At 43.7% G+C, this 23,201-nt stretch overlaps 1 protein-coding gene across 1 annotated transcript in view; it reads right to left on the bottom strand.

Annotated features, from left to right (window-relative positions):
• The window catches only part of LOC117358968 (calcium-binding protein CML19-like), a 50,677-nt gene extending 28,457 nt beyond the window's left edge, over positions 1-22,220 (bottom strand). The window contains exon 1 of the mRNA XM_033940959.1: positions 22,095-22,220. Coding sequence (XP_033796850.1) covers positions 22,095-22,205 — 111 coding nt within the window. The 5' untranslated portion in view covers positions 22,206-22,220. The remainder of the gene's footprint in view (positions 1-22,094) is intronic.
• Between the last annotated feature and the right edge of the window lie 981 nt (positions 22,221-23,201).

Below are 23,201 nucleotides of genomic sequence, written 5' to 3'. Positions count from 1 at the left end.
CATGAGATTTCAGGTATGCTGCAAGACATCAGTTAGGAGGAGAGGCGCCAGCACCAGCTGACTGCCTACAGGACGTGCCTTTCGTGGCACGCCAGTGCCTCTCCTCCTCGCTGTCGTCTCTCTTCTTTGTGTCTCTTCTTTTTCAGCACCCCTCACTGGTGGCTCAGGGCCCTGCCTGGAGGGCCTCCGTGCATGCACAGATTTTGACGTAATTTTATTTATTTATTGATATTCCGCATATCCTACAATTCTATGCAGATTACAAATTATTCAGGTACTCAAGCATTTTTTCCTATCTGTCCCAGCGGGCTCACACTCTATCTAATGTACCTGGGGCACTGGGGGATTAAGTGACTTAAAAACCAAACAGAGCAGTGAATGACAACTCAAATCAGCTGATAACATTACGTTGTAGATGTCACACATTAAGACGTCAATAAGCAGATAAATTGGAGCATTTCAAGGCAGTCGCCATCTTTGCCTATTTGAGCGTGATAACACAGCCGAGTACGTTTTGGATACGGAGAGAGGTGTCCTTCATTCTTCTTACTCTAACATTGCTGTGATTTGTTTGTTTTTTCCACACAGGAGTCACCGCCCTGATGCAGCCATGCAGCGAAACGCCAGCTAGCTTTACGTTGGCGGAAGTGGACCAGTGAAGACAGCAATATTCTACCTTTTGAACAACTATTTGAACATTCCCCGCCTAAGCTAAGTTTTATTTTATTTTGATCAACAACTATTGAGGGTCAGAACGCTAGGCAGGAGGGGGAGGAAGGCTGATGAGGTTGTTTCCCTTTCTAGTGCGGTTGTTGAGTTAACTGCTGGCAGCGCACGGGGATCTGAGGCTCCTCTTCTAAGTAATTTTTTTATGATTTAAGATTTAAAGAATTAGAGATAAGTCTAATGTGAGAGCACTGACGACTGGTCCATATTTAAAATATGAAAAGTGTGTATGGGATTAAGTGACTTACCCAGGGTCATAAGGAGCAGTACAGGATTTGAACCCACAAACTCAGGGTACTGGGGCTGTAGCTCTAACCACTGCACCACACACAGACATCATCATAGTGACGTCTTCACACTTCCGGGTGTCCCCGAGCTGCGGCCATCAGTTTAGTTTGCTGCGACTCGTAAAGTTTGCGAGACCCTTTATTTACTCAGTTTTCTCAGCTGTTCTCCCAGGAGAGCTCAGAACGGTTTACATGAGTTTATTCAGGCACTCAAGCATTTTTCCCTGTCTGTCCTGGTGGGCTCACAATTTATCTAATGCACCTGGGCAATGGGGGGATTAAGTGTCTTGCCCAAGGTCACAAGGAGCAGCAAGGGTTTGAACCCACAACCCCAGGGTGCTGAGGCTGTAGCTTTAACCACTGCACTACACAGTTTGTTAGCACCAAAGATTACTTGTGACCATTGTATTTCTTGATACAGATTTTAATAAACATTTTATTATTAATCTCCTGGCTCTCCAGGAACCTGCTCCACTTTGTGTGAATTTGGTTACTTTTGTTTGGTTTGTGGAACTTTGGTCCTTTCCTGTGGATTTTGAATTCATTGGTTTTGCAGCGTACCCTTTCAGCAAATTTTGGATTTTGCAGTATTGAGGTACATCACAGCCCTAATACATGTTATTTGCTCCTTATTGTTAGTTAATTTTAGTTTATATGACAACTTGTACTGCTTTCCATCTTTTGTTAGAGAAAGAGCAGAGCAGTTTACAATTATAACCTTATAAGAATATGAAAAGAATGAAAAAAATTACAGTTTAATAAGGAAGAAACAAATATACAGTTAAAATGAATAAAAAAGTTCAAGATTTTAACATCACAATTAGAACAATAGGTTCCTTTTTAGCTAATGTCTCCTATTTCCCCAAAGGCTTGGGAAAATAAATGGGTTTTTAAAGCAATCTTAAAACATAAGAGCTTTGTCTCAGAGCATAATGAAAAGACAATTCCACTCTATTGGACCAAAACAAGAAACAACAGTATATCTTGTTCTGTCAAGATGATACATAGCAGGAGGTGGAATGACTAGTTGATATTATGTATGTGGGAAAATAAGAGCAAAAAGGAATGACTAAATTAGCTGGATAGGCAGGAGCACATGTCAAAATGGCTTTATGTATCATACATAAAATCTTATAGTGAATTCTAATGTATCGGGGAGCTAGTGAAGTCTCTTTAATCCAGGTTGAAAGGACAATAATGCATGTTAATATTGTGTACCATGAGAAATATATAGCAATGGAATGCAAAGCATGTAAAACAGCTCATTGCTATGTAAACTGGCCTGATGTGTATGATAAAAGTAGAGGAAGAATCTTGCTGGATCACCATCATAGCAGGTACAGCACAGGATAGACTCCTTTGCCTTTGGGGTCCTTGAGTTTCTAGCTCTACAAATTCCATCAACCACTGTGGCATATTAGAGTTCGGTATGGTGTGTGCACTGAAAGTAGAGGAGGACTCTTTTGCCATCCGTGTCTTATCAACTGCTGTATTAGTTTGTACTACTACTACTATTGTTGATCATTTCTATAGTGCTACAGATGTACGCAGCGCTGTACATTAGAACATTTAAGACACTGTTCTTGTTCAGAAGAGCTTACAATCTACTTAGTAGACAAACATGACAAGTAGGGGGGTTGGGGAGTTCATCGGGGATGAATGCCTTTCAGTGTGAAGTAGGATTAGTAGTTAAAAAGCAACCTCGAGAAAGAGGGCCTTGAGCCTGGATTTGAATACAGCTAGGGATAGAATTTGATTCAGGGAGTCTGTTCCAGGCATAAAGCAAAGCAAGAGAGAATGAACGGAGTATGGAGTTAGCATTAGTGGAGAAGGGTACTAATAAAAGAGACTTATCCAATGAATAAGTTCCCGGGGTGGAGTATAGGGAGAGATAAGAGAGGAGAGATATTGAGGAGCTGCAAAGTGAATGCATTTGTGAGTCAGTAAGAGGAGTTTGAATTGTATGCAGCAATGGATGGGGAGCCAATTAGAGAAGAGGAGTGATATGGGTATAGAATTGAATGTCGTTAGCGTAAAGTCGATATGAAACACCGAGGTTCAACAACAGTTTGCAAAGAGGTGCAAGATACAGATTAAACAGTGAGGCGGACAAAGCAGACCCTTGGGAAAACTCTGTCCTGACCTCTCTACATTGTCTCTACCTCTCTACGTTGACTTCCTTCTCCAAGACTTCTTGCTGCCTCCCACTCAGAAAAGATTCAAATCAAGCAAATACCATCCCATGAATCCCACAACGTCTCAATCTAGTTAACAATATTGCATGGTCTATGGTATCGAATGCCATTGAGATATCCAGGAAAGCCAACAAAAACTTTTTACCATCATCTAGTCTACTACTCATCTCATCAAGCATTGACACCAACAATGATGTTTCTTAAACGCATACTGATGGTCATCAAGGATGTGGTGATCCTGCAAGTACCGATCAAATTGCGAATATACGACTTTTTCCATTATTTTCACGACCACAGGTCGCAACTGGGTGGAAATTGCTTTTTTTTCTCCTACTATTTTTATTCTTAATCAATGGTTTAATCGTTGATATTTTTAATGAATCAGGGATCACACCCTCTTCCAGCATTATATTTATGATCTTTGTAATTATTGGGACCACTCACCTACAAGATATCTCCTGTGGATTGTGTAGGCCTACAGGAACCTAGTGCCACAGCCACATCTGATTCCTCCACTCTCTCAAAAACTTTCCACTCATCAGCCACCCCATCTGTTCCCTCCAACCGACCTGTGGTAGGGTTTGCATGATTAGTGCAATTTTTGCAAGAAAAAAATTGTTAAATTCCTCTGCTGAAAAATTACAGGGAGGGTTCTCAGTCCTCCCATCACGACTTAGACTCCTTACCACTCAAAATAACTCACGTGGCTTATTTAACAGCCCTCCACCCTCTGTTGGTAAAACTGCTTCTTTATTGACTGCACTATGGCTCCAAACTCGCGAGCCAGAGACAAGTACCAGGCTTTCATCTCATCTGTTCTCTTTCTCCACCAATTACACTCCCACTTCTGTAGCTCCTTACGCCGCTCTCTTATATTGGCTGCCAACCATTTCTGAATCTTCACCCCTTCTTTAACCAATTTATTTTGCACCAGAGCCACAACATCTAAGGCACTTAACAGAGAGGATTGCCAACCCCACATTGCTTCACCCGCACTGTCAAACTTCAGCACTTTTAATCATGTTTCCCACTCCTTCCACAATTTCATACCATCATATTGAGACCTCACCTGTTTCACTGTCCCTACCTAGTGCCACTTTTCAGAATTTAATTTTAGCCACAATCCAATTGACATAAGTGCATGATCAGTCTAGGGTTTAAATGAAGTTGTACCGTCATCACATCCATGTGCTCAGCAGGGGCAAACCCTTGATCCAAAACATTCCCTGCCACATGCGGCAGCTCAGTATACATTTTCTGAATCCCAGCTCATTCATTGCATCAAAGAACACATCAGCAAGCATCCCTCCTGTGCCCTGATGAAAATTGAAAGTGCCCAATACAACTGTCCTGGCCAAATTTAACTGCTGTTCCAACACACGCAGATGCCCTGAGCTATCCTGCATTAACAGTCCTGGCAGGCATCTTGGATTTTGGCACCAGGCCAAGAGCATACCTCTTGTGACATTATGTCTGGTCTGCAAATGGATGCTTCTCTACCCCTCAGAAGGGAATTGCCAACTACCACTACCTTACGTTTCCTAGTGGTCATGGATCCAGTAATTTTTGGGGATTTTAAGCTTTGGTTTTTCCTCTCCTTGGGATGCTCTCAGCTCCACTACAGCATACTGATTCTTCAGTTCAAGGGTGGGACAATCTTTCAGTGTTCTGTAATCTGAGTCCAGCTGTCTTCCCTCAGCACAGCTTCTTCTTCCCCACTGCTGAAAATCTTTGATGCCTCATGAACCATTTCATCAATGTACCTCTCATTCTCATGGATGCTTCTCAGTCTTTCCTCCTCTCTCAGTCCCTTTACTTGCTTCATGAGAAATTCAAGCTGAAGACAGCTTGAACATGGATCTACTCTCTCTGCCTGAGTAACATTTTCTGTCTGCACAGAGACAGAAATTGTAACCTGAGCAGCAGCTTTGGTGATATGATGTTTCCCAGCCATACTGTGGTACAGAATTACTTAGACCTGGAAGAATAAAGAAAGGGCAGAAAAATCCTACCAAAGTAATGCCCTGTTCCTGGTTGGCTGAAGAGCTTATAAATAAAAAAAACTCTGTCTTGGGGTGGGTGAGAAGGAATTAAATTAACACCAGAGCCTTTCCTCAACAGCTATTTGTGCCCTAATCTAATATTATGCCCTAAAATGCAACCTAAAACACTAATCTAGGCTAAAACACTGTTTTGTATTAAACCCTAACAGAGACTCCAAAGGCCTAACTGCCAATTGCCTAACTGATTTTGCTGAGCTAAAAAAGAAAACTACAATGATAACCTACTGAAACACAAGTTTACCTTTCCCAGATAGTAGTTCACAGGTTTAATGCTGAGCCTCTACAACCACTCTCTTAGAACCAGGTTTACTGAGGGTTAGGCACTAGTCCAACATTCCTCCCCTCCAGAGTCACCTGTAGAGTCTGATCTCTTAAGAAAGTCCTCAGAGTTCAGTCTGATGTCATGGGTACCTCTGTGGTAACCTTCAACCCTGTGCAGTAAATGCAAGTGAATACATTTCCTGCACTTACTGCAAAGCCCCTTATTGCATAGTAATTTTAGTGTTAACCATGCAATATGTACAAAACTTACTACTGTTTAGTAGAAGGGTCCCCCCTATATAAGTTCAATTAGACCTTGATAAAATTTCAGTGGCACAAGTGGTTTCTACAATGAAATGAAAAATGAGCAAGAATTCATTGTATTTGTCATTTCATTGTAGAAACTGCCTCTGCATTTATGGCATAAAATGAATTTGGGACTACGGAGAGCTCTAATTCACTCAAATTTTATATATTTTCTATATTTGCATAATGAGAAAGTTGGTAGAAAAATTGAGTTCACTCATTTGTGAAAAATCCAATGAATTCTATGAATTCCAAAAACGTTTGTCCAGACTGTGACTTTGCATGTTGATCCCTGGAGAGCTAATAATGAATGCTTGAACAAACAGTGAGCCAAATTCTCCAGAAAAAGGAAGGAGTTGAGGGGGAAAGATAGAGAATAGCGTGACAGTTCAACTACACAGCTGTCATATGCCTTGGTGGCAGTTCCTACTTGTCTGCTTACAGCTCTGGAAAAAAAAAAAGATCAGGAATTTAATTGGGCTTGGTAAAACACAGCTCTCCACACAAAAGTTTGCAAGACATGCATCACAGGGATAGAAAATGAGCCACAGAGCCTGGCATGCAAACACTCTGCTAGTCCCCCACCCCCCTATCCACTCCTGCCCCAAAGCTAGAAGTATACATCAGAGGGCAGGAATAATGGCAAAGCCTTGTAGAGCACTACAACACCTGTTTTCTTCTCTTATACCAGCGGAGAGGAGACAGACTGGGAGATACTGGATTATGCGGTGTGGAAGTGGTTGCGGAAGGGGGGGGGGAGCATTGGTTCCTCAGGCACTGCCCGGATGGTGAATTTTCAGCTTATCTCTGTATCTAGATCTTGGCACCTGCTTTATAGAATTATCTCTATAGAGGGTAATAGCATACATACTTAGATCCTATTCTATAAAGAAATATCAAGCACCTACTTTTCCTCACAGAATACCAGCATAGCATGCTAAGAATGTGTCCATACAATATTCAAGGTGATCATATGTTACACTGGTATTCTGTAAAGAAAAGTAGGTGATTGATATTTCTTTATAAAATAGAATCCAAGTGGAAACATGACAGATAAAGGCCAAATGGCCCATCCAGTCTGCCCATTTGCAGCATCCACTATCTCCTCCTCTCCCTAAGGGATCCCACATGCCTGTCCCACACTTTCTTGAATTTAGACACAGTATTTGTCTCCACCACCTCTACTGGGAAACAATTCCAAGCATCTACCACCCTTTCTGTAAAAATGGATTTGCTTAGATTATTCCTGAGCCTAGCACCTCTTAACTTTATCCTATGCCCTCTCATTCCAGAGCTTCCTTTCAAATGAAAGAGATTTGACTCATGCCCATTTATGCCACATAGGTATTTAAATGACTCTATCGTATCTCTCCTCTTCCACCTTTCCTCCAAAAATATACATATTGAGATTTTTAAGTCTGTCTCCATACACCTCATGATGAAGACCACTGACCATTTGTTTCAAGTTTATTTTTATTTTGATATACTGCCTATCTATCAGTCTAGGCAGTGTACATACAAAATTTTAAAAAGCAAAAAACCAAAGGGATAGAACAAAATTAACAGTGGTCCAGTCAAATTCAAACAATGAACAAAGGTTTGATACAGGAGGGAGGGAGGAGATACTAACTGCAATTGTTTCCTATTAAAAAAACAAGAGAGGGTGAGACTCAGTAGGATGGGAGAATGGGCTTTGCCTTAGAATGATGATTGAAGGAATTATGTAATGAAAGCATCTTTAAACAAAAATACTTTAAGATTAGATTTAAATTTTGCCAGGCAGTCTTCTTGTCTGAGGTAATGAGGAAGGGTGTTCCATAAGCTAGGAGCTGTAATTGAGAAGATAGTTTTCCTTGTAGTTTCATAAAATATATGTAGAACTGAGGAGACTGTAAGAAGATTTTGTTGGGCCGAACGAAGTGATCTTGAAGGGGAATAAGTAGCAGTCGATCGATGCATGTCGGTGTATGTTCAGATCTAGCTTTAAAAGTAAGCAGAAGGATTTTGTATGTTCAAGTTTCAAGTTTATTCATAGCTTGATATACCGACCATCACATGTATCTGGGCGGTTTACAATATCACAGATTAAAAAATTTAATATGAATAGATAAAATAAAATAATATGGGGTAAACCTAAAACTATGACAGTTAAGACTGATTAGAAACAAGAGGATTTTTGGGGATAGGAAAGTAATTAATTACAATGATAAATAAAAATAAATGGGGGATAGAGGGAAGGGAGGTAACATAAGGAAAGTAGGGATATCGCTTCGTAAAAGCATTTTTTTGTTTGTTTTGTTGTTGTTGTTGTTATCTCACTCACTGATTTCCTACTTATTAGTAGGCATCTTTAAAGAGAAAAGTTTTAAGATTTGTCTGAAATTTGATTAGGGAGTCTTCATTGCAAAGATGGAATGACATTGCGTTCCAGAGAGAAGGTGCAACTACTGAAAAAATTGAATTTCTGGTGTAGTATAGATCTTTTATTGATGGGACTGTCAATAAATTTTGATTCGTAGATCTGAGGACCCTAGAGAAAGTATGTGGAGTGAGATATTTGTCTAAGAAGCCAGGAAGATTAATGAGTGACGGGAAGCCAGTGGGCATTCTGAAATAGTGGTGACATGATCGCACTTTTTTTCTCTCTCCCACAAACACGTGCCTGCCCACAGAATCACTCGTCCTTAGCTGTCGCTTCCATTCAGCAGCAATTTTACCTTCAGGGAAAATCCACAAATTACCGAGTCAGCGAATTCGGAACCGCAAATTCAAGAAGGTATACTGTAGATGATTTTAATGGCGGTATTTTGGATTTTTTGGTGTCTTCTCATCTCCTTATTGGTTATCTCTTGGTATAATACAGTGAATTATAATAGTCTAGATGACTAAAGACTCCATCTTGTTTAAATCTTTTTGAAGGTGTGGTCTCCAGAATTGTACACGATATTCTAAATAAGATCTTACCAGAGTCTTATGCAGGGAAATCAATACCTCTTTTTTCCTATTGACCATACATCTCCCTGTGCACCCTAGCATCCATCTAGCTTTCGCTGTTGCCTTTTCAACCTATTTGGTCACCTTAAGATCATCACATACAATCACCCAAGTCCCGCTTCTCTTTCATGCACAAAAAATCTTCACTCCCTAAACTATACTGTTTCCTTGGGTTTTTGCAGCCCAAATGTATGACCTTACATTTCTTAGCATTACATCTTAGCTGCCAAATTTCAAAACATTCTTCAAGCTTCACTAGGTCCTTCCTCATGTTATTCACACCAACAGTCTACTCTATTGAAGATTTTAGTAACCAATGAGGCAAATCTTACATGACAGTCTTTCAGCAATATCGCATACAAAAAACAAACAAACAAACCAGGCCCAATAATTTAACCTTGAGGTACACCACTGTGGTAACATCCCTTTCCTTACAGCAATCTCCATTGACCACTACCCTCTGTTGTCTTCCACTCATCTAGTGCCTGACCCACTGGGGGATGCACAAAACTTACTGATCATGTCCCGATCATCGTTAAACTAGTTTGACCAGTTTAGCAGTCAATCAGATCAGATTCCCCAATGCACAAAACTGCCCACCACGTGTTTTCTGGTCCAATCTGATCCATGTAAATTAGTAAAACTCCATGCAAAATAGCCAAGCTTGGCTAACATCGCTTGGCTATTTAGCATCGGGTTTTACCGATTGCTACAGACCTGTTGGTAACTGTATTACCGACAGGTCTGCCTGGTTTTTTTTTCAATGGCACATATGTTTTGCCTGTATTACACACATAAAATATCTGTCCCATAAAAAAAAAATGAAGTCCTCTCGACAAACGCGTCCCCGAACTCCCTCGACGATGACACTGGGCTTTAGGCCCCTCCCCTTTGCATCATGTGATGCATGGGGAGGGGCTTAAGGCCCTGGTTGCATCAAGCTCCTCAGCCCCCCCCCCCTTGGGAGGGTCCTGAGGCATTTGAGTCAATCAGGGACCCTTAGGAAGGAGCCTAAGGAAGTCCCTGATTGGCCAATTTAGCCCCAAGGGAGGGCCCTGAGGTATTTGAGCCAATCAGGGTCTTAAGCCCCTTCCTGTGAATCACATGATACACCAGGGAGAGGCCTAAGGCCCACTGTCATCACGAGGGAGGAGGAGCAAGAGATGTTTTCAGTATCTCCTGCTCCCAACTTTTAAGGTACTGAGCAGGGGGGCCTGGAGGGGGGTGGGCACCTTTATGACAGGAGGGAGTGGGCATTCCTCTTGCCTCTTTTTATGGGGGGAGGGAGTGGGCACCTTTGTGGCAGGAGGGAGTGAGCAACCCTCTGGCTTTTTTTCAGGCAGGGGGAGGGGGCACCTTCGTGGCAGGAGGGAGTGGACATCCTTTCTGCCATTTTGCTGCGGGTCGGGGGATGAACGGTGGCTTGGGGTGCGGATGCAGGGTGGGAGCAATTTCAATTTAGGAAAGTTGTTTTTCAACTCTCCGTGAAACCTTCTATTAGGATCACTCAATCGGTCCTCAGAAATGCCACCAGTTGTTCAATTAGCTTTCATAACAACTGGCTTTACACATTCAATCTTCACTGGGTCATACTATAAATAGATTTTCACTCAAAAATGAGATGAGTAATATTATCACCAATGCTAGGGTGATAATATTACTCATCTCATTTTTGAGTGAAAATCTATTTATAGTATGACCCAGTGAAGATTGAATGTGTAAAGCCAGTTGTTATGAAAGTTGTTATGAATTTCTGAGGGTCGATTGAGTGATCCTAATAGAAAGTTTCACGGAGAGTTGAAAAACAACTTTCCTAAATTGAAATTGTATGCACACCTTCTATTTTAATATAAGTTTGTCTAATGCCACACATTAATTTAAAGTGCAGGGTGGGAGGGCATGGCACTGGGGGGACTTTCTTTTTTAATGGGACAGGTTGTACATGTTTAACTCACACACATCTGTTCCATTAAAAATCATATGCATGCAAACTTAATAGTGCGCCAACAGTGGCCAACAGTGATCGAGTCGCTATCATTAGTGCATCTAGCCCCTATTCTGTCCGTTTGAGGCCCATACTGAGAGCACTCAGGCTATTTATTAGATGCTGGTGTGGAACACTGTCAAAGGCTTTGCTAAAATCTAAATACACCACATCTAGCACAGTCCCTTTATCCTATTCTCTGGTTACCCAGTCATAGAAATTGATCAGTAGGCATGCTGTTACCCTCTATAAGGATAATAGAGCTGGTGTAAATGATTGCACCTAGATTACAGGGTCCTATAATTACACTTGTGAATGTCTTCCCCCATCCCCCAAATTCTGCTCAAACTCTGCCCTTGTGAATGCACATCTGCAATTACATGTCTTCTCACTGAGGCACCATTTAATATAATTAGCATGTAAATTGTAATATAAGCATGCATGTTTGCACATATGCATATAAATAGGATTCTTTGCACATATGAATGTTTGCCCAATAGGATGTTTGCACATATGCATATAAATAGGATTCTTTGTGCCTAAATCTTGATGCCCTCCTGTAATTACCCCCATAATTTCGTTGTATTCAATCATGAAATTAACTTTCCTAAGAGTGATGAAAATAAGAGAAAAATCAAGTCATCTGGAATATTAATACTGGGGGAATATTTTAACATAACTATCAAATAGTTTGTTGAACATATTAAGAAAGAAATTAGATACTTCTCTGGCAATTAGACAAGATGCACTGGAGAAAATGTAATAGCACTAGTGTTTCTCTAGTCTTCTATATCATGGATTACTGTAAGTAGAGTAACACTGCCACTCAGTGGAACGCAGCGGTTCTACAAATTCTCAGAGCTGCAGGACAGTTGCATTAGGACATATACTTACCAGATTTTCATTCCTTACTTTGGGGTCCCTTTACAAAGTTGTGGTAAAATGTGACTTTAGCACACCCTTATGCAGACCTTTCCTATTCACTGAGGCCATAAAAGTGGCTTTTTCCATTTCTTCATTAATGTTGCCAGTAGTGCAGGGCCATTTTTTTTTTTTTTTTTTAATGATCACATGAGCATTTACCGCTACCCATTTTGAAGGCAGTAAGGGCTCACATGGTATTCGTGCACTAACCAGTTAGCACAGGCATGCCCCACTGTGCGCCCTTCAATAAAACTCAAGAATAATTTTTCACCATGTGTTTAAAGCACACCGATTTCAGGATTACCACAAGTCTAATAGATGTTCGCACTGTCATCTTGAAGCTGGTACATTAGATCATTTATTGTTTTTTTGTCCACTAATACATAATTTTGGGAAATCTATTTGGAGTCAAATTAATGACTTACTTGAAAATCCAGTAGCGCTTTCATATGAATCAATATTATTTGGTACATCAATGAGGAAAAAGACTCAAATATCCTCTAAAAACAATAAATTATTACTTATAATGACAGGAGTTGCCATTCAACAAATTACTAAAAACTAGAAAAATTATGATGGATTAAGTTATAATTTTTGGTGGAACTCATTATGCTATACTTTTAAAATGGAGAAAATATTAGCTATTCAACAGGGGCGTTATAAAAAAATGTATTGAAGTTTGGGAGCCGTTAACAAACTATTGTAAAGACTGATTATAGTTAATCATTTATAGCTTCCCCTTTTATTAACTGAAGTATAGGGTGGGGGGAGGAAGGGTTTAATTTCAAATTATCTGAAACTATAATGATATATGGGAGGGAGGGAAGGATAAAATATATTATGATTTAATATATGTATGATTAAAAAGTGTATATTAAAGTGTATATGATTGTATTATAACTTGCTTGTTGAAAGTTTAAAAATGAATAAAGAATTACAAATGAAAAAGAATTACCACATGTCATAAGAATAATATCCTTACTGGGTCAGACCAATTATCCATCTAGCCCAGTATCCCCTCTTCATGGTAGACAATCCAGGTCACAAGTACCTGCCAAAACCCCAAATATTCCATGCTACTGATCCAGGTCTAGCAGTGGCTTCCCCCATGACTGTTTCGGTAACAGACTATGGATTTATTCCTCTAGGAAATTGTCCGAACCTATCTTAAAACCTAATACAGCTTAGCTCCTTTCTTTGTTGGTATTATGAAGTTGTTGATTTTATTTGCATTACCATGAACAAACAGTAAACCAATGGGAAAATTCCCTATAAATTCCAGGTTGGGTTTCTGATATTTTGAAAGTGGCAAAGTTAGTTTTAGTCCAACATCACTGAAGTGAATTGAAAACACTACAATGAAGCTAAGAAGAGCTGATATTGTTAAATGGATCAACTTTAAAACTAATTACGGGGTCACGTGATGGCTGGTTCCTGAGCGGACGTCTGTGCACCGAGCTCCGCTCTGCTTCCCCTGACTTCCTCCCCTCCCGGCGCGCTCCTGACCGGTACATGTTTAAAAATATGAAGCGCAGCCGTTGCTAAGCACCGGGAACCGGCGGAGGGCTGAAAACGCGGCTTGCACACATCAGCGGCGGAGCATGCTGCCAGCGATTTTGCGGCCGATGCAGTCCTTTGGGAGCCCGGAGCACAAGATGGCTGGGGACCACGTGCTGGCTGGTGAGTTTGAGCACTGAAATCCGCTCTGCCTCCCTCGACTTCATTCGATTTCCTCCCTTCCCGGTGTGCTTCTGACCGGCCCTTGCTTGACCCTTAAAGGCGCAGTTGCTGCTAGACACCGGGAACCGGTCGGGGGCTGAGCACCAAGATTTGCACTCTCTAGCGGCGGAGTATGCCGCCAAAGGTTCCGCGGCCGACAAAGACCTCTGGGAGCCCGGCGAGTAAGATGGCGGAGACCCAAACAGACGCCGTGACGGCCCACTCCCCAGACGAGGTGATGCAAGTCTCCATGAGGCACCTTTCGCAGCTGCTTGATGAAAAACTGGCCAAGCTGCATGCCTCTATGGATGACCTTAAAGATACCCTGGTGGGGCAGGCTGCACAACTGCAACACGTAGAGGAGCGACTATCGGCTCAGGAAGACAGGGCTGGAATAGCTGATGGCAAGCTTGCTTCTCTGGAGGCCCGGGTTTCCCAGCTGGAGGAGAAAGTGGAAGATCAGGAGAACCGGGCTCGCAGAAAGAATCTTAGATTTATTGGAATACCAGAGACTGTACATGATTCTGAGCTTAAGCATTTGATTGAACAATGGCTGCCCAAGGAGCTCGGCTTCCCGGACGCTGAGGGACCCGTGGTAGTGGAGCGTGTTCACCGTGTGGGGCACCGACGTGAATCGGATGGTAATAACAGACCTCGAGCTGTGCTGGCCCGCTTCCACAACTATGCTGTTAAGGCCCGCTTACTTGATCTGTTTAAGAAGGCGCGACATCTGCTATACGAGGGCGCTAAGCTATTGATATTTCAGGATTTCTCTACTAAAGTGGCGGAGCTGAGAAGAACCTTCACGCCTTACTGCTCTCAACTGGTTTCCAGAGGAATTCGATTTGCCTTTCTCTACCCGGCTAAGGTGCGCTTGACCTATGAGAACCGCACCTTTACGGTATCTAAGGCAGAGGAGCTGAAGCGCTTCATTGAGAGTCTCCCTGCTCAGTAATGAGCTTGTTCTTCAGGGAGCATCCCTGCCTGAGGACTAGGAGAATTTTGCTTTGGGGGTGCACCTTCGGGCCCACCCTGCTTTCTCATGGATTCATCTAGGACAAGGACTATTCTTGCCTGTTTGGATTACTTTGCTGCCCTTTGGATGGAGCCTATTTGTTTGGACATAGTTGCGCTGCCACCGGACGCGTGCTGGAGGGCCTTTGGCGGTTTGCTGGCAAGATACTTGGGGAGGGGATGCTCCTACCCCTTTCAGCCGGCTTGTGAGCAGAATTGGACATCTGATAACTATTTTCTGATTCTCTCTTTGATCTGACCAGGAGAGCTAGCTGCCTTGCTTTGTTGTGCGGGGCTGGCTGTCTTGGATCTCTTCTGCTATTTTTGACCCTCTGTGTTTGGCCTTTATGTCCAGGGACTGGGATGTTTTCCTGTCCTCTGTTCTCCACTGTTTTATTTTACTTTAGTTGGGTCATGGCTGCGACCGGTACTTGTGGTTGGAGTTGCGTGGGGGGGGGGGTTGGGGGAGGGTGCGGGGGGAGTGTGAGCATCTGTGTTTGAGTGTGGTGGGTGTTGGTGGCATGGGGGTGTGGTCGCCAGTGTGGATGGGGGAAGAGGCGGTGGGGTTGCTGGAGGGGAGGGGGGTGGGTCATTTTGATTGTAGGGGGGGGCTTGTTTGAAGAAGTTGGCAGTTGAGTTGGTGGGTAGTTTGGGGTTTGGGTTGCATCCTAGGAATCTGGCTCAATCTGATTTTTTGTTTGAGTGGACGGAGCGCCGGCTCGGCTGGGAGGCTGGTGCTGCCGTCCCGTATGATCTTTGGTCTTTTTTGTGTACTTTGGTTATATATGGTTATTATGTCTGGGGTTAAGATTGCTAGCTTTAATGTAGATGGGTTGCACTCTCCTGTTAAGCGTAGTAAGGTACTTCAGTACTGTAGGAAACTACAGGTGGATGTTTTGCTTCTTCAAGAGACACATCTCAACGCGTCTGAGCATGCTAAGCTCCGCAGGGATTGGGTGGGTGAGCTTGTCTTTGCTTCCTATAATAACAGACAGAGGGGTGTAGCTGTGCTTTTCCATAAGAACCATACTTGTACTATGCACAAAGTGATTTCGGACTCTGAGGGCCGGTATGTAATTTGGGCAGGGGTGTTTCAGGGAACGAAATATGTTTTTTGCTCTATATACGCCCCTAATGTGTATTCTCATCGTTTTTTCTCTGTTTTAGTTGCTGCCCTTGCTCCCTTTTCCGAGTACCAATTGGTGCTCGGTGGGGATTTCAATATTACTGCTGACCCCCTAATTGACTGTAAGCCTCCCAGGCCTCGTTTACATCAAGGGGAACACAAGGGGATCAACTTTGTTACTTCGCAGTTGGGCCTTGTGGACCTCTGGCGCACGCTCCATCCAGACGAATCTGATTTTACTTTTTATTCACCAGTGCATAAAGCACACAGTAGATTGGATTATTTGCTAGTTGCCCCACCCCTTTTGTCCGGAGTTCGGAGAGTGATGATTGAGGACGGAGTACTCTCCGATCATCACATGGTCTGGATGGAGCTTCTCGATCGCCAGGCGCCACAGAGGACCTTGTCGGGCTGGAGAATGAATCCCACATTGTATGAGGATAAGGATTTCCGCACTTTCCTGGTAAACCAATGGGATTCTTATCTAGCCGATAACTCCTCTTCTGATGTTTCCGAGGTGGTATATTGGGAGGCTAGTAAAGCTGTTCTACGGGGCAAAATTATAGCTTACACCTCCCATAAGCGGAAGGTACAGGATAAGGCACTGCTGGATCTGTCCCGTCAGTTGAGCCGGGTGCGGGGGGAGTTGCATAGAAAGAGTTCCACAGCCCTCAAGAGTCAATACGGGGAGCTGCGACGTCAAATTAATGATTTACTGGCGCAGAGAGCCCTACGGGATATTCAGATGTATAAATACCGTTTGCATAGGTGGGGCAACAAGGCGGGGAAATTGCTGGCCTCCTTGGTTAACCACAGGGCCCGCAGGTGACATATTCCCAAAATCTGGGCTCCTGATGGCTCTGAGGCAACTTCGCCCGAGGCTATTCAACAGAGCTTTGTACAGTTCTATCAGGCACTATATGATCGGGGGAGCTGTGACACTGAGCAGAGAGCAGAGTTTTTTCGTGGCCTTCCCCTTCCTGAGTTGTCCCAGGACCAGAGAGATGCACTTAACGCTCCAGTGCAGGGCATTGAGATCCAGAGAGCTATATGGGCTTTAAAGCTTGCGAAAGCTCCTGGCCCGGATGGACTGGGCCCCGAATACTACAAATTGCTGGGGGAGAAGATTATTGGTCCCTTTCAGGCTTTATGTCAGGCCATGTGTGAGGGGGGTTTGTCTTCACATCGGCTTACTCATGCTCATATTGTTGTTTTGCCGAAACCTGGAAGGGCGGAAGACCAGCTGGGGTCCTATCGGCCTATATCCCTGTTGAATCAAGATATTAAGCTCTTCGCGGCCATCATGGCTGCACGTCTTGGCAAGGTCTTGCCCGGTCTGGTTCACCCGGACCAGGCCGGGTTTGTCCCAGGGCGGTATTCTTCTGCTAATGTTTTGCGAGCCCTATCTGTGCTACAGAATCCGGCACTGCTACGGAGTCATCCGGGTCAGGAGAATGCCCTTATTGTCAGCCTGGATGCGGAAAAGGCATTTGATAAAGTTCTCTGGGATTATCTGTTTTGGATTTTACCACAGATGGGTATCATGGGGAGCTTTCTGGCCGGGATTCGGTCCCTATATGAGCAGCCGACTGCACAGATCTTGGTGAATGGGGCGCTCACCTCCTCCTTTTCCCTAGCTCGAGGCACGCGTCAGGGATGTCCTCTCTCTCCTATGCTGTTCGTGTTGGCCCTTGAACCTCTAGTGATTAAGATCAGGCACACTACAACACTGCGGGGTATACATCTGGGGCCGCAAGAATTTAAAATCAATCTATTCGCTGATGATATGCTTATATTTTGGGGGGATGTAATTACGGGAGTGCCTGCACTAATTCAGATTATCCAACAATTTGGCATGTTTTCCGGTCTGAGTATTAATTTTGAAAAGTCGGAAGCTTTGGCGGTCCACTCGCAATGTGCGGCTCATCATGATCCTTCTTTTCCATTAAAATGGTCTGGGGGCACGCTTAAATACCTGGGAGTGTTTTTGCATGCGGACCCTCGGGTGGTATATAGGAAAAATGTGCTAGACAAACTAGATGCGGTTGGAGCGCTTTGCAAGCGGTGGATGGACTTTCCGATTTCTTTTCTCGGTCGCGTTGCTCTTTTTAAGATGGTCCTCTTGCCAAAGTTGCTCTATCCTCTGCAAATGGTGCCTCTGTGGGTCACATGTAGAGATATTAGGAAATATAAAGGTATTGTTTCATCTTTCATATGGCGCTCTAGACGGGCACGAATTGGTTACCATAAGCTTATTAGAGAGCGGTCTCAGGGAGGGGTAAATCTCCCGGATCTTCGTCTTTATAACGTGGCGGCTCTGCTTCGATGGGTGCACGAACTCTACACGGGTGAGACTAAGTTTGCCCCGCGGGGATTTTGGTCCATGTTGGCGGACCCGGTATCAGTGTTCAATATCTTGAGACCCGGGGCTGGCGCTTGTGCTTCCTTGTTACGACCTTTGCGGACCGCTTGGGGTTGGTGGCGCAGGGAATTGGGGGGCTCGTCGGGCCCCTCCCCTTTCTTGGAGTTCGTGGCTAACCCTGCTTTCCCTGCGGGTACACATGTTTTCTTTGTGCGGGCTAGTCGATCCGGGTGCCGATTTGTTGGTCAGCTTGTGGAGCTGGGTTCGGGGTGACTGCCGGATTTTTTTGCATGCAAGGAGCACTGGGCGTGGAGTGCAGGGTCCGCACTGTTCTATCTACAACTACGTAGTTATTGCTCTTCGCTTCGGCTGCCGTCCGGGGAGTTACCTACCTTTTCCCCGTTGGACAGGGCTTTCCTTTCCCTCTCACTTGAATTTAACTCGCTATCGGCTTGGTACAAACTGGGGACAGACTGGAGGCCTGCTGAGGTTTTTCTGTCCCGAATGGCAGATGGCTGGAGCTCTGAGTTGGGTGAAGAGGTTACGGTTGATGAGTTGTCACAATGCTTTGTGGATGGTGCGGGGGCGACTCCTAACGTTGCCTTACATGAAATTCATCTTAAGATCGTGCATAGGGCGTATGTAACCCGCTGCGTTGGACACACTATGGGCCTGTGGCCTGATGCCTTTTGTACCAGGTGTCCTGCTCTCAAGGGGACGCTGGTGCATCATTTTTTGGAATGCTCTTTGGTGGGACCGCTGTGGGTACGTGCACTTCAAGAGGTGGAGGATGTTTTGGGGCGCTCCCTGGAATGGTCGTACAAGATTCTGCTGCTTGGTGTCACGGGTCCCCTGACTGAGGCTGGTATTGCTGCGCCTTTGCAACGCTTTGTGCTGGTGGCTCTAGGGCTCGTTAAGAAGCTAATTCTGCAGCACTGGGTGGGAAGTGTGTGCCCTACGTTCCAACAATGGAGAGCTAGTATGTCCCAGATGGCAGTCTGGGAGAGGCAACGCAAGAAGGGTGCCACTAGCAGGCAATCAGTGGCTTATGTGGAGTGCTGGGACTCGTTCTAAGCTGGGTCGGTTCCTCAGGATGCAAGGGGAGGGGGGTGGGTGGATTTGGGGCGGGGGGAGGGAGGGAGGTTTGTTTTCCTGTTGTTCTGTTTCAAAAATGAAAATTGTGAACTTTCATGAGAAGGCTCTGTTTGAGTGCCTGATCTCTGGCCTAGCTGTATTGTATACCTGATTATTGTATCTATGGTGTTATTCTCTTTTGGCTTGGTTGCTGATTGTACCTCTCGTGATTGGTTCATTCAATAAAAATATATTCAAAAAAAAAAAAAAAACTAATTACGTAATCATAGGGCCCGATATTCAGAAATCGCTGAGCTCATACACCCCCTCCTTTACAAAGCCGTGCTAGCGTTTTATGCACTGGCCGTGGCACTAACAGCTCAGACGCTTATAGGAATTCTATGAGCGTTGGAGCTGTTACTGCAGTGGCCAGCACTAAAAACACAAGCGTGGCTTTGTATTGGAGGGGTTTATTTAGGAATCCAAGGAGCCCTTTTTTCTAAAACTTAGCACATGCTAATGGATATTAGTGTGCATTAAGGGGCTGATTCTGGAAGATGTGCCTGCCATGGCAGGCGCTTACAAAATGGGCACCTGCTGCGTGTCAATCACAGACAGACACCGCTTCCAGAATTGCAGCTTAACAGAACCCTAGGCACCAGAAATGTAGGCCATGGTTTCACAGGCCTACATTTTTGGCACCTAGGGCAAATCAGAATCGCATCCAGTGACACATAGTGACGCCGAAGTCTGGCACCACCCTTAACCACACCCCCTTCCAGGCTTCAGCGTCACTATGCGCCACTAACTCCCAAGGAGACATGTGCCAGTCAGGGAGGCTGCTTAGCAACAGCTGGGTTTTTTTTTTAAAAATCACCTTTTCATTAGTTTTAAATGATGCAGTCAATTACCGTGTTATTTATCAGCAATTCAAACAATTAAGTTAGGCCATGCCCAACGAGAATCAGACCCTCAGTGCTATATGACCCAAAGGTATAAAATAGGAGGCACATGATTTAGTGCATGTTAATGTACATTAGTGCATGCTAAGCTTTAATTTTAAAAATGGCCCATATAGTAGGCTCCCAAATTTGTCTTCTATTTGCAGGCAAACCTAAGAGCCTAAGGCTGCCATTGAATTTAATGCGGTCCACAAGACCATGGGAAGTATGGGAACTTAAGAGTACTAACCTGATTACTATTCAATGTATTGTAAACCGCTTTGGGTGAATCTCTTCATGAAAAATCAGTTAATAAATCCCAATAAAAAAACGTACAGAAGTTGTCATTAACCAGAATTTTGGCATTTATAACTGCTGTATTTCACAAATATTTTCAGAATAACCATTCTAGTGGTTGGTTTCCATTTGAGTTAAATTATCTTCTTATTTATTCATCACAGAAGGTCTTTGAAGCTTTGTCCATTTTTGGTTTCAATACTACATCATGTTGCTGGTCGAAGAGGCTGCTTAGCGGCGGCTATATTTTTTTTTCATCACCTTTTAATTGGTTTTAAATAATGCGGTCAAATACTGCAGTGTAGTACTGGCATTTGTGTGGCTGGCTGTGTATAAAGATTGGCCATCTCTCACTTAAGGAGTTGGTATTCAGTGTGGTTGAAGGGGGCTGTTTCCTATTCTTCTCAGCTAAATCATGGAAGACGGAGGCAAAGAATATAGATAACGGACCTAGAACAGGAGGACTGGGTAAGTGCTAGCAGGGCAGGAACTCAAGGGATTAGGTGATTTCTGGGGAGAAGAGGGGCAGGCCTGGCCCCAGAACAACAATGTCAGAGAAAGGGCGTCAGAGAAAGGGCGGGACCGCCGGAAGAGGAAGCAGTGTAGACGCAGGGCTAAGAGAAGGGGCAGGACCGCCGGCAGAGGAAGCAGCAGGACGACGGTAGGCAGCTTCTACATGATGGGGGGGGGGAGGCTGTGGGGGTGCGAGCGGTCCTTCGGGGTGGGGGTGCGGGTTCGAGCGCGAGCGGTCCTTCGGGGTGGGGGTGCGAGCGGTCCTGCGGGGTGAATCGGACGTCGGGGGGGAACTATGTAAAAAAAAAAGGGGGATAACGCGCTCACGAATATAACGTGCATGGTTATACTCGGTTTGTAAAAATCGTGTATAACGCACGTGTTATATGCGTGAAAATACGGTACTCACCCTCCTCCCCTCCTACCACTTATAGGGATAGATTTGAAGCATGAGTACATACAAACAACCCTGGATGGAGAGGGAGGTCCTTCCCTTCTTCCATATCATATCTGTTCCTCTCCTGGTGTCTGTTTTACCGCATAACTATCCTATGAAGTAAAATGGCAGCACCAGGCTCTCTAGTATGAAACCTAGTATGAAACCTACTAACTCCTGCACACTAAGAGGCCCTGTGCCTTGTCTCATCCCTAGGCCTGGCACCATAGAACAAATTGGCGCTGGAGGTCTGGTAACCACCCCTTGCTAAATTTTCTCTTTCTGGCAATGCTGCAGTGGTACTATTGATTTTGCTATATATAACAAGCATTGTGGCAGCTGGTCTGGACTATGGCATAGCACTATAGGCAATGATCCAGTGCCTATTACAATTTGGCACAAGGGGCAGTTGTCTGTTCCCAAATTCAGGCACATGCCAGGTTGGCAGGGTTATAAAAACCAAAATAAAGGCCTAAATACAAGGAACTGTATAAAGATCTCTGTGGAAAAAGAATAAGCAGTGTCTGCCCTGTGGCATTGTGAGAGATGAAACATGGCTGTCTACATTAGCCTAAATAAACCAACCCTAGTGGAGTATATGATCCAATAATATACTAGAAAAAATTATACTAGAAAAAATTCTACTATCACTTATTCAGAGAAGTGTACGGTACTCACTTTTTAGCTATAACGGGAAAAGGGCCTCAGAAATGGAGCCTATGCACGGTGATAGACTGAATTGATCAAGTTGATCAGCGTAGTTGTCACGGTCCTTGCTCCAGTCATTGGCCAACAAAAATAAGTGATAGTGGAATTTTTTCTAGTATATTATTGTCTACATTAGCCAATATTCTCAGAGAGTTTTTTCTTACCCTTTCCAGTAGTGCTTGCAAAGGATCAGGAACCATCTCCTCTCGCTGCTCAAACTTCAGAGACTTTTTACTAGTTGCTTTTTTCTTGATTTTCTTTCTTGCTCCAGGCATGGCTGTAACATCGGAAAAATCTCTGTGTGTTTTTGTCAGTACCTATGGGAACAGATCAGATTGTACTTTCTCTGGCCACTAGAGGCCTCCCAACACCAAGTTCATCCTTCCTTGAAGGTTATATTACTAGAATATTTGTTTGACAAATATGAGGTGTGATTAAAAAAAAAATACGGTGAATGTTTAAATAAAAAAAAATTGATTACAGTAAAAGACAGTGCCATTAATCCCCATCCAAATATCCTCGCTTCGAACACACTAAATCCCATCATTCTTGCCACTTTCTGAAGCAGTTTTGGAAGTCCTCTTGCATGAGTGTCTTTAGTTGCTCTGTCGTGGTTGCCTCGATGTCCTGAATTGATTCAAAATGTTTACCTTTCATGGTCATTTTGACTTTGGGGAAGAGCCAGAAGTCACACAGTGCCAGATCTGGTGAATAAGGTGGATGAGGACACATCATAATGGTTTTATTTGACAGAAATTGCCATACCAGAAGCAAATGTATGACACAGAGGGTTATCATGATGGAGGATGAAACCGTTTGCTCATTTCTCAGGTCGTTTTTATGTTCAAATCTATTGTTAAAATGTTTTGAACAGAGTCATAAGAGATATTCAGATTCTCAGAAATTTCCCTAATAGTCAATCACCTGATTGAATCATTTTGCTTATTCTTTCAACATTCTCTTGAGTTTTTGATGTTGAAGGATGCCCCAATCTCTCCTCATTTTCAGCTGATTCACAACCATCTTCATAGTCACTGCAGTATCACCATAAACAAATTTTAACATTTTGTGTGTTTCCTTATCACTTTTATTTTGAAGTTTGAAACAAAATTTCATGTTAATGCATTGTTCGTGATCCATGATTTACAACATACTATAAAACACACCTTCTCTCAACTCATAGTTCACAACCGACTGACTGGACCAAACACGTTGAAACTTGACACACACTGTTACTAAGGTTGGATGCACCACTTCCCTTATTGGATGGC

The sequence above is a fragment of the Geotrypetes seraphini genome, chromosome 4 (assembly GCF_902459505.1).
Source record: "Geotrypetes seraphini chromosome 4, aGeoSer1.1, whole genome shotgun sequence".
Taxonomy (NCBI): Eukaryota; Metazoa; Chordata; class Amphibia; order Gymnophiona; family Dermophiidae; genus Geotrypetes; species Geotrypetes seraphini.
This window is presented reverse-complemented; position numbering and strand designations above follow the sequence as displayed.